Source organism: Stegostoma tigrinum, chromosome 3 (genome assembly GCF_030684315.1).
Source record: "Stegostoma tigrinum isolate sSteTig4 chromosome 3, sSteTig4.hap1, whole genome shotgun sequence".
Taxonomy (NCBI): Eukaryota; Metazoa; Chordata; class Chondrichthyes; order Orectolobiformes; family Stegostomatidae; genus Stegostoma; species Stegostoma tigrinum.
The window spans coordinates 138,755,850-138,767,989 of NC_081356.1; the positions used below are offsets into that span (position 1 = coordinate 138,755,850).

General features: G+C 41.1%; 1 protein-coding gene across 4 annotated transcripts in view; it reads right to left on the reverse strand.

Annotated features, from left to right (window-relative positions):
* Positions 1 to 12,140, reverse strand: part of LOC125450882 (nipped-B-like protein) — a 510,140-nt gene that overhangs the window by 267,125 nt on the left and 230,875 nt on the right. For all 4 annotated transcript variants that reach the window (XM_059644995.1, XM_059644996.1, XM_059644997.1 and 1 more), the window contains 2 exons: positions 5,725 to 5,828; positions 2,896 to 2,982 (listed from right to left, as the gene is read on the reverse strand). In XM_059644995.1, the coding sequence (XP_059500978.1) occupies positions 2,896 to 2,982; positions 5,725 to 5,828 (191 nt within the window). The remainder of the gene's footprint in view (positions 1 to 2,895; positions 2,983 to 5,724; positions 5,829 to 12,140) is intronic.

A 12,140-nucleotide genomic window follows, 5' to 3' on the forward strand; every position in this document is an offset into this window, starting at 1 on the left:
ACAATTAGGATGGGAGGGTGAATAGTTAATAGGGACTGTAAGTGACTAACAACAGGGGGTGTGTAATAACTGGCTGTGTGGTAACAAGGCCTGGTGTGTGGGGTAAGGGGCTGGGACATGGCAGAGTTTAGGTCCTAAAATTATTAAACTCAAAACTGAGTCCAGAGGGCTGTACAGTCCCATACGGAAAATGAGGCGTTGTTCCTGCAGCTTGCATAGGACTTCGTTGGAATGCTGCAGCAAGCCAGAGGCAGAGATGTTGGCAGGGAGCAAGGTGGTGTGTTAAAGTGGCAGGCAAGTGCAAAAGTGCAGAATGACAGCTTGGTAACTGAATACTGTGGAGTATATTGCATTTAGAAATGACAGGAAGCTAGAAAATGTTAGAGGGACGGCTCTGTTAATTGATGACAATGTTAACGCGACAGAAAGATGACTCAAGTTTAGGGCATCAGGATACAGAAATTATAAAGGCAAGTAGTCACCTGTGGGAGCGGCGTACAGACCCCCTAACAGTAAACAGAAAGGAGAATGGAATATAAAGAAAGAAATGGTGATATGTTAAGAAGTGTGAAAATTTAACAATATCTAGATGTCATTGTATACCAGTGAATTAAAGTAAATGCATAATTAGAAATGCAAATGGCATAATGGCCTTTGTTGCAAGAGGATGTGTGTTCACTAGTAAGGCTGTCTTACTGCAGGTACAAAGAGCCTTGGTGCGACTGCACCTAGAATTGTGCGCAGTTTTGGACTCCTTCCTTAAGGGAGGATATCCCTACAATACACGGAGCGCAGTGAAGGTTCACTCGACTGATACTAGGGACGGAGAATTGTTGTACGAGGAGACAGGAGTTCAACTGGGCCTGTATTCAGTAGACTTTAGAGGACCGAAGATCTGAATGAAACACCCAACATTCTAAAGGGCTAAATCTCCTGGCTGGGGAGTCTAGGACAAGGGCTGACAGTGTCAGGATACTACATAGATCATTTAGGACTGAAATAAGGAAATATTTCTTCACTTAAAGGGCAGTGAACCTGTGGAATTCATTGACTATGTTCAACAAAGAGATTATTAACTCTTTAGATAATAAAGTATCAAGGACTATGGAGAGAAAGTGAAGTAGAAAATCAGACATGATCATACTAAATGGAAGAGCGGCTCAAATAGCCAAGTAGCCTATTCCTGCTTCTAGCTTTTCTGTAAATAACGGTAGCCGGTCAGAAAGGTTGGACAATAATCATAAGGATTTTAACTTGCATTTGGGCTGGAAAAGTCAGATATGCAAAGACAACTTAGAATGGAATTCATAGAGTGCTTTCAGGATAATTTATTCCAATCATATGTCCGACAGTGCGCAAAGAACAGGTGGTGCTAGATCTGATATTGTGCAAGAAAATCTTATAATGACCTAGTGAAAGGACCATAGATAGCAACAATCATAACATTATTAAATTTTCCATTCAGTTTCAGGGAGAAGGGACTGGAAGAGCTAAATGGTCTCTTGTACTGTAGCCAGCTCTATCAGTCTCTCAATTCCCTGTCCAAGAAGAACATTCCCAACTTCTGAAATGTTTCTATACAACTGAAGTTTTGCACCCATCAAACCATGCTGATGAATTCCTTCTATACTCTAATGTCTTTACATCCTTCCTAAAGTGCAGTGTAAGAATTGGATGTTATGGTCTAGCAGAAGCAGAATCACTGTTTCACAGGGGTTTAACATAATTTCCTTGCTTTTTTCCTCCATGCCTCTGTTGATAAAGCACCCATGATTCATTAGCTGAAAGTACAAGAACAGATGACACAGTTAAGGTGTTAACCAACAGAGGCAAGAAGGTTCAAAGGAAAAACTTCTTTTAAGCAGCAAGTGGCTATGACCTAAAACTTGCTGCCCATGAGGATGATGAAACAAGAGACAACCAATAATATTAAAAAGAAATTGGATCATCACCAGACAGAGCTGTATGAAGTTGAAGTGAAGAAATCAAACCAACTAGGTTGATTTGTGCAGATCTGGCACAGTTTTAATAGAGTGGATAGCCTCCATTGGTGAAGCTATGATGCCAACTTTTAAGTAGCTAAATTGTTGGCCCAAATCTTACTAAAAGTCAGCTTTAATCTTATTAAATGGTGGAGCCATCTAAAGGGCCTACAGCCAATATCTGATCTTATTTCCTGTCAAGAATGGCATGGGCGCATCGTATTTGATGCTGGCAATGACGGTGCATGAGATTGGGAAGGGAACTGTAAGGAGGAAGCTTGTGGGCAAGGAAGTTGAACATGAAAAACAAAATCCAGAGGTTTTCTTTACACTCTAGGATGGTTACAGAGTATGAACATTTTAGCAGAAAAGCTATGAAGAAAGTTATTAGCAACAGTGGCACAAATGAAGATGACGTTATGACTGGAAACATCAGTAACTACGGCAAATGGCTAGACTAGATAACCCTGAGAGAGTAGGCTCCGTTTTATTTTTAAAATGTTTCAGAACTTTTCATTTATACTCAATTGAAAGCCACAAGTTTGCTTGGCTCTGTTTACTACTGAGCCCTAGCCATCCCGAGATGAAAGTGATCAGGTGAAACCTCTTAATCCACTAAGTAATGATTGGTTTACATTGAAGTTAGGCATCTTCAAAGATCATTAAAGATCAAGATAAAACGCTTGAGTGGGTTTACAAGTATGCTGGACTGGGGAGTAGCTTTCATGACTTCATAAAATAAATCACCTGTGATTTTCTAAGTCATTTATTTGCAGTACCAGCCCACAAACCTGCAGATTTACATTACTTAATATTGGAACAGAAAACATTTGAAAACAGTACTACATTATCTTATAAAACAATTTAATCATCTTACCACTGAAAAGATGCACACACATGCTTTAAAACTCACATGATTGAACAAAGTGGAAAGCTTGGCCCCATCCTGTATGTTCTTTTCCAAAATACTTAGCACCTTCACCATCTTGTCTGTTGGGAGCTGTAAATAGAGAAAAAAGTGAACAATGACTAAGGGCAATATTTTGGAAGAAATATAACCCCAATAGCAGTGATAAATAATGAACAGAGGAGAGAAATGATTAAACTATACTACCTGGTGTATACATGGTCACCCAGAACCAAAATTACCTTCATACAGCAATTTCTGAGAACAGTGGTGTTTAAATAAAACTGGTACCCAGTGATGCAATTTTCTTCGCCTACCCAAGCTTTCTATGCATCACATAAGAAATGACAGCATAAAGTTCCAGGTATTATTCAAAATCCCCACGGTTGGGCTAAATAAGCACTATGGCGTGAGCCATCGAGCTAATGCCAGACTCAAAGTTGGCCACTAGGCGTGTCTGTCTGTTATGGTCAGCTCAAAGCTTCCACTGAATTGGCTTCAATTATCCTTCACCTAGCAATAAATTTCCATGAAGAATTAATGTGTGCTTTACGTACAATTAGAACTTTTCTTGGTTGAACATGAACTGGAAACATTCCTGAGGCATCATGATTTTACTACTGTGCAGCATTTGTGTAGTACTGGGCAGTGGTCCAAATGAAGGAGACATCTTTAGAATATAATCACTTCCAGGCACTTCAGCAGCCCTCGTATACCGATATCAAATAACAAGTATATCCTTCAGTTGGATTGTTAATCCACTGTCTGATTTACAGAGGTGGAATTTGTTGGGAATACATATTTATACTTAAAAGCAATGTGAAAATTGAGAGATACAGAATGGTTTTGAAGTTTTCTGGATTAAATGGAGCTTTATCAAGGGATGAGGGCAACAGTTGGATGTGCGCCACCTGCTGTTTACAGAAAAATCAAGTGACTTTGGAGAAAACAGCCAAGCAGTTTTCAAGGAGATAGAGGTTTTACTGCCTGAATTATTAGAAAATATGGTGCTGAAAACATGGACGCCAATATGCTAATGGTTGCCTAACATCCCATACTAAACAGAATTTCGTTTCAGAGGCAAGTAAATGAGCTTCAAACCTCTAACCTAAAATCCTATTCTCAGTAAAAAATTCTGGGAATGTGACATGAGGTTCTAAATGTTGAATTTTTTGTAAATTCACAAACAGGACGTAGGCATCACTTACTGGGTCAATTATTGCCCATGCCTTGTTGCCTTTGAGAAAATGACTGAGTTGCTTTCTTGAACCGCTGCAGTCCATCTGCTGTAGATAGGCCCATAGTATCCAAGTCAGGCTGCTGAGTGGCTTGGAGGGGAACTTGCGTGGTGGAACTTGGGTGGTGTTCTCATGCATTATTTGCCCATGTCCTTCTAGATCAGCATGGTCATGGGTTTAGAAAGCGTGGTCTAAGCATCTTTTGTAAATTTCTACAGTGCATCTCGTAGGTAGTACATACTGCTTTAACTGACTGTGGTGGTGGGGAGAGTACATGTGAGAGATGTGGTCAAGCAGGCTGTTTTATGCTGGATGGCGGCAAGATTCCCAAGAGTTGTTGGAGCTGCACACACACAGGAAAGCGGGGAGTACTCCATTGTATTCCTGGCTTGTGCGGTGTCAAGAACAGACTGGCTTTGGGTACCTATATTGTGAGTTACTCGCTGCAGTATGCAGAGCTTCTGACTGATTTTTGTAACCAACGGTGAGATAACACGGTGTAAAGATGGATGAACACAGCAGGCCAAGCAGCATCAGAGGAGCAGGAAAGCTTGACATTTCAGGTTGGGACCCTTCTTCAGAAATGGGGGAGGGGAAGGGGATTCTGAAATAAATAGGGAGACAGGGGGTGGTGGATAGAAGATGGATAAAGGAGAAGATAGGGTGAGAGGAGACAGGCAGGTCAAAGAGGTGGGGTTAGAGCCCGTGAAGGTGAATGTAGGTAGGGAGTTAGGGTCGCTGTGGAGGGGGAAGTTGCAGTTTTTGAAAAAAAAAGTCAAGCCTTCCAGCTCTTCTGATGCTGCTTGGCCTGCTGTGTTCATCCAGCTTCACACCATGTTATCTCAGATTCTCCAGCATCGGCATTTCCTACTATACCTATATGGCGAGCCCAGTTGAGTTTCTGGTCAATAGTAACCTACAGCATGTTGATAGGGGGATTCAGTAATGATAAAGCCAGCAAATGTCGAGGGCCAGTGTTCAGTTCTCTCTTATTGGAGGTGGCCATTGCCTTCCATTGTGTGTTGTGAATTAATTTGGATGTTAATTATTCCTGATTGCTTGTAAATACTGAAAGGACTATGACCATTTTTCAATGACTTGAATCCAGGGTGAGCTGAATCAGTACTGGGCATCTATCATCAGTCTACCATTGTTGGCGATTCAGTTGCATCAGAGGAAATCCAGCGGTTATGAAAAGCCATTCGTTGACCCTGTATCAACTCTCGGCTAACCTGGGTGGTTGGGGGAATATATTGTTTTTCTTCTCTTGCCTTAAAATACAGGTTTGCAAAAATTTGACTTTTGTGTTACGTGCGTGTTTAAGATTAAGGGGACTCACTTTAATTCTATATGTTAGCTTAGACAATGTTGGCGCTTGCTTTAAGGGAAAGTTGTGTTTGTATTTACCTACCATTTTAAATTCAAAGAAAATCTAATTCTAGATAGCAAGACAGAAGACAACTCGCCATTTTGGAAATTTAATCAATGCATTTACACACTGCAACTGGTGGAGTAGTGGGGATTGATCATCAGTGCATCTCTTCCATCAATCATCTCAAACCTTTCTTTCCAAGACATTTAAAAATATTGTACATACCCGGTCCATGATGCCCATAGCTTTGATCTTGGCAGATTCGCTGCTCAATTCATTGAGTTGTTGTTTGCCTAATAACAACTCCTGAGGCAACTCATCATCTTCACCTAAGGAAAGAATAGCAAATCATGCCGACATAAAGTAACTGTCAATTATACTTGCAATATCCTAAACCAGTTTCCGTTAAGTGTCTTGGCCAGCACACACACCACCTGATTCTTACCCTGCTTGTAACTGTGACTCTTGCTACAGCAAGGTGGTGATTGCAAATTAGTTCATACATGTTTAGAATAGGACTTCATTAACTTACTTCCTCACTACTTGTTTTCCCTTCTATGTCTGATTTCATCTACCTTCTAACCCACCTCAATATATTCCACATATCTGCTTTCCCCCACTTACTTTAATTAAGTTAGTACTGTCCAATTCCCAGCTGAGGCTCTACCCAACTAAGTTAGCCAGATCAATTGGTATCAATGCACCAGAGGTCTCAAACGATGTCAAAACTAACAGTTCCCTTCCCATTCATCCTCTCAATAAAATTAACATAAGTAAAACATCAATAACGAGAAAATTAATGGAATTAAAAACAGCGACAATACCCTGGGCCCTGGCCGTCTCCATCCGAAGGAGTTAAAGATATTAAGGTAGTACGTTATAGATGCGCTAATTATCATCTTTTTGAGTTTCTGAGATATAGGAATTATCTCCTCTGGACCAGGAAATTGCATGTCACATCACTCCACTTTAAGGGCAAAAGAGGGAAAACCAGGGAATTACAGACCAGTTAGCCCAACGTATGTGGTGGGGAAATTGTCGCTGTTTATAACCAAGGGTAGAGTAACTAAACATCTCAAACATTTTTAGTTAATTAGGGAGAGACAGCAGGGATTCATGACAGCTAAGTCACGCCTGACAAGCCTCACTGAATTTTTTGAACAGGTGACTAAAGTTGTGGACAGGGGAATGTCCATGATTGTTGTTTATATGGACTTCTAGAAGGCATTAGATGAAGTCCCACTTAAGAGACTACTGACTGAAGTAGTAGCCTATGGATCTGAAGGCAAATTACTGATATGGCTGGGAAATTGGTTGAGTGGTAGGTGCCAGAAAGTAGGGAAAACGAGCAGGTACTCAAATTGCCAGAATGTAATAAGTGATCAGATCTGTGCTACAGCCTCAATTATTCATTGACAACTTAGATGATGGCAATAAAAAGGCACGGATCCAAACTTATTGATGACAAAGTTAGGTGGCATTACAGAAAGTGTAGATGATCGCATAAAATTACAAAAGGGATATTGATTGACTAGGTAAATGGGAAAAACTGCATCAGCTGGAATTCAATGTAAACAGGTGAGAAGTTATCCATTTTGGACCAAATAAAAGGATAGAATATGGTATTTTCAAGATGGTGTGAAGTTAAACACAGTTGATGTCCAAAGAAACTTGGAGGTTCTGGTGCACTGATCTTTAAAGTGCCATAAACAGGTACAAAAACTAATCAAGGTGGCTAATGAAATGCCGGCCTTTAGATCGAGAGTACCGGAGCACAAGGCCATAGAGATTACACAGCAGCTGTACAATTTGGAAGTAGAGTGTTAATTTGGGCTCCACATCTTAAGGAGGACGTATCCCTTTGGAGGGAATACAGCACAGGTTTACAATAAAGATACCTAAGCATCAGAGGAAAGGTTATGAGAGGTTGTTGACTTACTTGCCAAGCTCGCTAGTTTTTGTTCAGACATTTCGTCACTATGCTAGGAGACATCATTAGTGGAGTCTCTGATGATGTGATGTTATTCTAATATGCTTAGAATTTGTACTGTCTGGTCCATTATGGTGAGCACTGTCATTTCTGGCTTTGATCTGTATGGGTTTATATATGGCGTTCAATTCTATATACCTGTTGATTGAAGTACGGGTGGAGAATCATGTCTCTATGAATTCCTGTGTAGCTTGGGCTACTATGGTTATTTTATCCCAGTTAAACTGATGGCCTTCATTGTCTGAACGTACTGATATTAAGGAGAGTTTATTATGCCGTTTTGCTGATAGTTGATGTTCGTGTATTCTGATGGCTCCTGTCTGTCCAATGTAATGTTTGTGGTAGTCGTCGCATGGTATTTTGTAAACCATGCTGGTTCTGCACTTTGTGGGAATGGAGTCTTTAATCCTTGTGAGCATGTGGTTGTAGAGTGGCTGTGGGTTTGTGGGCCACCGTGGTTCCTGATGGTCTTAAGAGTCTTGTTGTCAGTTCTGATATATTCTTGATGTCGGGCAATGTGGTCAGTGTGTTTCATAATACTGTGTCCCTCCTGTTGTTGAGTGATAATGGGAACTGCAGATGCTGGAGAATCCAAGATAATAAAGTGTGAAGCTGAATGAACACAGCAGGCCAAGCAGCATCTCAGGAGCACAAAAGCTCCTGAGATGCTGCTTGGCCTGCTGTGTTCATCCAGCTTCACACTTTATTATCCCTCCTGTTGTTGCTTGTTTTGTAAGCATTGGTGGACGAAGCTGTGGGGATATCAGTTTAAAGCGAGCATTTTGTACAAGTGTTCTACCACTTCCTGGCGTAGTTCTGAGGTGTTGCAGTGTATCTTGGCCCATTCAAAGTGTGCTAACGCAGCTTTGTTTGTGGACGGTGGAGTAGTTGCTGTTGGAGTTGAGGATTTGATCGGTATGGGTTGCTTTTCTGTACACGGAGGTGTGGAACTCCCCATTTGTCCATCGCTCTGCTTTAACATCCAGAAGCGGAAATTCTTGTGAATTCAATCCCTGTGAATACGCTGATGAGGTGGTTAGTCTCTTCTAATTTATTGCATTTAATAATGACAAATATGTTGTCTATGTACCGGATCCACAGTGTAGGTTGAACGTGGGGGAGGGCGGTTATTTTTGTCATTGCATGACTGCTGCTGCGATGAGTCCTGAGATGGGTGATCCCATTGGTGTACTGCTGATCTGTTTGTATATCTGACTATTAAAAAGATAAAGTGTGTGGTGAGGCAGAGATCTAGTAATTTAAGTACATTGTCATTGCTGGAGGAGCTGCTAGTCTGCATTGCTGTTTCCTCTAGTAATATGGCCACTGTTTCTTTAGCTAGTGGGATGTCAACTGATGTGAATAAAGCTATGACATCAAAGGATGCATAATCTCGTCATCACTGATTTTTATGTTCTTGAGGTTATCGAGGAAATCTGGGATTGAGCGGATAGAATGAGGTGACCCGTCTATTAGGTGTTTCAGTCTGTGTTGTAGGTCCTTGGCCAGTTTGTGTGAAGGCGTGCCTGGTAGGGAAACAATAGATCTGAGAAGGATGTCTGCCTTACGTACTTTAGGCAGTCTACAGAATCGGAGGGTGGTTGTGCCTTCTGGTTGCATTTTCATAAAGTCTGTTTTGGTTATCTGCCCTGCATTCATTAGCTGCTTTCGTGTCAGGGTGATTCTATTACTGAGCTGTGATGTTGGGTTTATCGCCACTTGTCATTAAGTGGTTGTATCTGCAAGCAATGCCTGTGTTTTCTTAACGCAGTCTGGTTTGTTCATAAAGATAGTCAGGCACCCTTTCGTCTGCTAGTAAGATTATGATGTTCTTGTCTTTGAAAGTTGTCTTGTCTTGGGGAAGTCTGAGTGCTGCAGTGTGTCCTTGTAGAATGGTGACAAAATGTCTGAACAAAAACAAGGCAGCTCGGCGAGCAACAACCTCATCCACAACCCGAGCTACAGATCTTCGTCAAAACTTGAAAAAATTATACAAATTTGATGCAGAGATAGAAGGAACTGCTGATGCTGGAGAATCTGAAGTAACACGGTGTAGGGCTGGATGAACACAGTAGACCTAGCAGTATCTGATGAGCAGGAAAGCTGACGTTTCGGGTCAAGACCCTTCTTCAGAAAAAAAACTCAATGCAAAACATCAGCCTTCCTGCTCCTCTGATGCTGGCCTGCTGTGTTCACCAGCTCTACATCTCGTTATCTCTTACACAAATTTGACTTGTTTTCTCTCGAATTTCGCCGGTTAAGGCCTGATTTGATCGAAGTCTTCTAAGAAAGGGCTGTCGTCAGCAAACACTCATGAATAAGTAGGAGTGTCCACCTTGGAAACTGTGTCATTGGTCACTGGTTCTGAAGGCCCTTGCATGGCTGGCACGCTCAATCCGAGATCTGCATCTCTGACCACATGTTTGGCAAGTGTTTCTGGAAGATGGAAATGGTCCTTTGCCTTAAGATTGTTGGCAAACCTTTCTCTGGTTCAATTTTCCATACTTCCTCTTGCCAACAGGCATTCTTGAAGAATTGTGCCCCTTCAAGTCATATTTTTCTGAACAAGAGTCTGCCAGGCATTAACATCAATACTACATTTCTTAAGGGAAGCCATCAGTGAGTCTTTTAAATACTTTCCTTGGCTTCCTCTCATTTGAGCGCCTTCCAGGAGCTCAGAGATGATCATTTGCTTTGACAGATGAAACTCAAACATCTTAAGCACATGGGCAGCACAGGTGGAGCAGATTTCTGATGATCATTGCCTTGGTCCTGGTGCTGATAGCTCTTTCAGGAAGGCTGAAGTCCTCCTAGTTGATGTGAGGAATTGGTCTCAAACAGGGTTGATGGTACAGCTCAAGTGTCTTGAGGTGGCATCTATATATAATCCACGTTTTGGAGCCAAACAGAGTTATTACCATTGGTGGGGCTTTAAACTAATAGAGTAAGGGGATAGGGACAAAAGTATAGGCTTAGATGGATCACATCCAGGTCAGAAGGAAGGTAGAACATGAGTGATGCTGTCAGCGAATCGGAAAAACAAAAGAAACGAGGAGAAAAAACCATCCAGCAAAGGAAGTTGATAGGGTTGAGCTGTTTATAGTTCAATGTCAGAGTTTTACAAACGAAGCAGGTGAACTAAGGGCACAAAGAAAAACACAGCAACATGGTGCTGCTGTAACGGAAACCTACTTAAAGAGGGGCAAAATCAGCAGCTCAATATCCCTGGATAAAGCGTTTTCAGGCAGGGTAAAGTAGATGTCAAAAAAAAGGAATCAATTACAGTTGTGAGAAGGATGATAGATTGAACAGGTAAACAAATGAGCTCTTATGAGTTGAGCTTGGGAAGAATTTTTTTGTTCCTTAGTTCAATCACAGGACGAGGGAGTCACTGGCCAGGCAGCATTTACTGCCTGTCCCTAACTGCCCAGAGGACAATTAACAGTCAACCACATTGTTGTGGATCTAGAGTCACAAGTAGGCCAGACCAGGTAATAATGGCAGTTTCCTTCCCCACAGGTCATTATAGTGAGCCAGGTGGGATTTTCCAACAATTGACAATGAAATCACGGGCATCATTAGATTCTTAATTCCAGATATTTACTGAATTCAAATTCCACCATCTGCCACTAGGCCAATGCCTCCCCTAAAAAAAGGAGCAGTCAAACTACTGGACATATACTACAGATCCTCAAATAGCAACAGGGAAATATGTAAACAAATTTCTGTCGAATAAGACAGCTCTAATAGTACGAGACTTTAACTCTTCCAGTATTAACTAGGTTTCAAACAGAATAAGGGGCACTGAGGATGAAAAATACATGTACTGCACCCTGTGAATTTTTTTTTTAAAAAATGACAAGCCCAGTGAGACATAATTCTCAATTTAGTTTTGGAAAATGAAGATGGGCAAGGGGTAAAGTGACATAGGGTGACCATATCAGGGATCATGACCACAATTTGGTTAGATTTAGTATTATTATGGAAAAGATCAGAGATAAATCAGGAGGAAAAGTTTTAAACTGAGGGAAGGTGAATTTTCTGAATGAGAATTGATTTGGCTCAGTTAGACTGGGCTGGACTTCTAAAGGATAAACCAGTGCGAGGCACTAAGAAGTGAGATCCTAAGGGCAGAAAGCAGACATCGCCTCCAAAAATAAGAATGGTACTGCCAAATCTAGAACTCCATGGTTATCACAAAAAAACACACAGGGGAAAACTAAACATGAAAAGAAAGCTTACAATAGTCACAAAAAACAACACTGCGGTAACCTACAGGAGTATAGGAAGGATAGGCATCAAGTAAAAAAGAAATAAGGTAATCAAAGAGAGGGCATGAAAAATTAAGATAAAGGAAAAATCAAACACGTTTTAATAGTATACAAACAGCAAATGATAAGGAAAAGTAGACCTATCAGAGATGAGAACTTGTTTGAAGACGCAGAAGGTATGGGAAGAACTTGAAATTAATATTTCATCTCCATATTCACAATGGAAAGGGATGACATAGACATGGTAATCCAAGAGGACCACAAGGAAATAGTAGATAAAGTAGCTACAATAAGAAGGGAAGAGAGAGGGGAGTTGGAATCCTTGGAATTGAACAAGTTGCCAAGGCCGAACTGGTTGTTCCCTAGGATGTTGAACATAG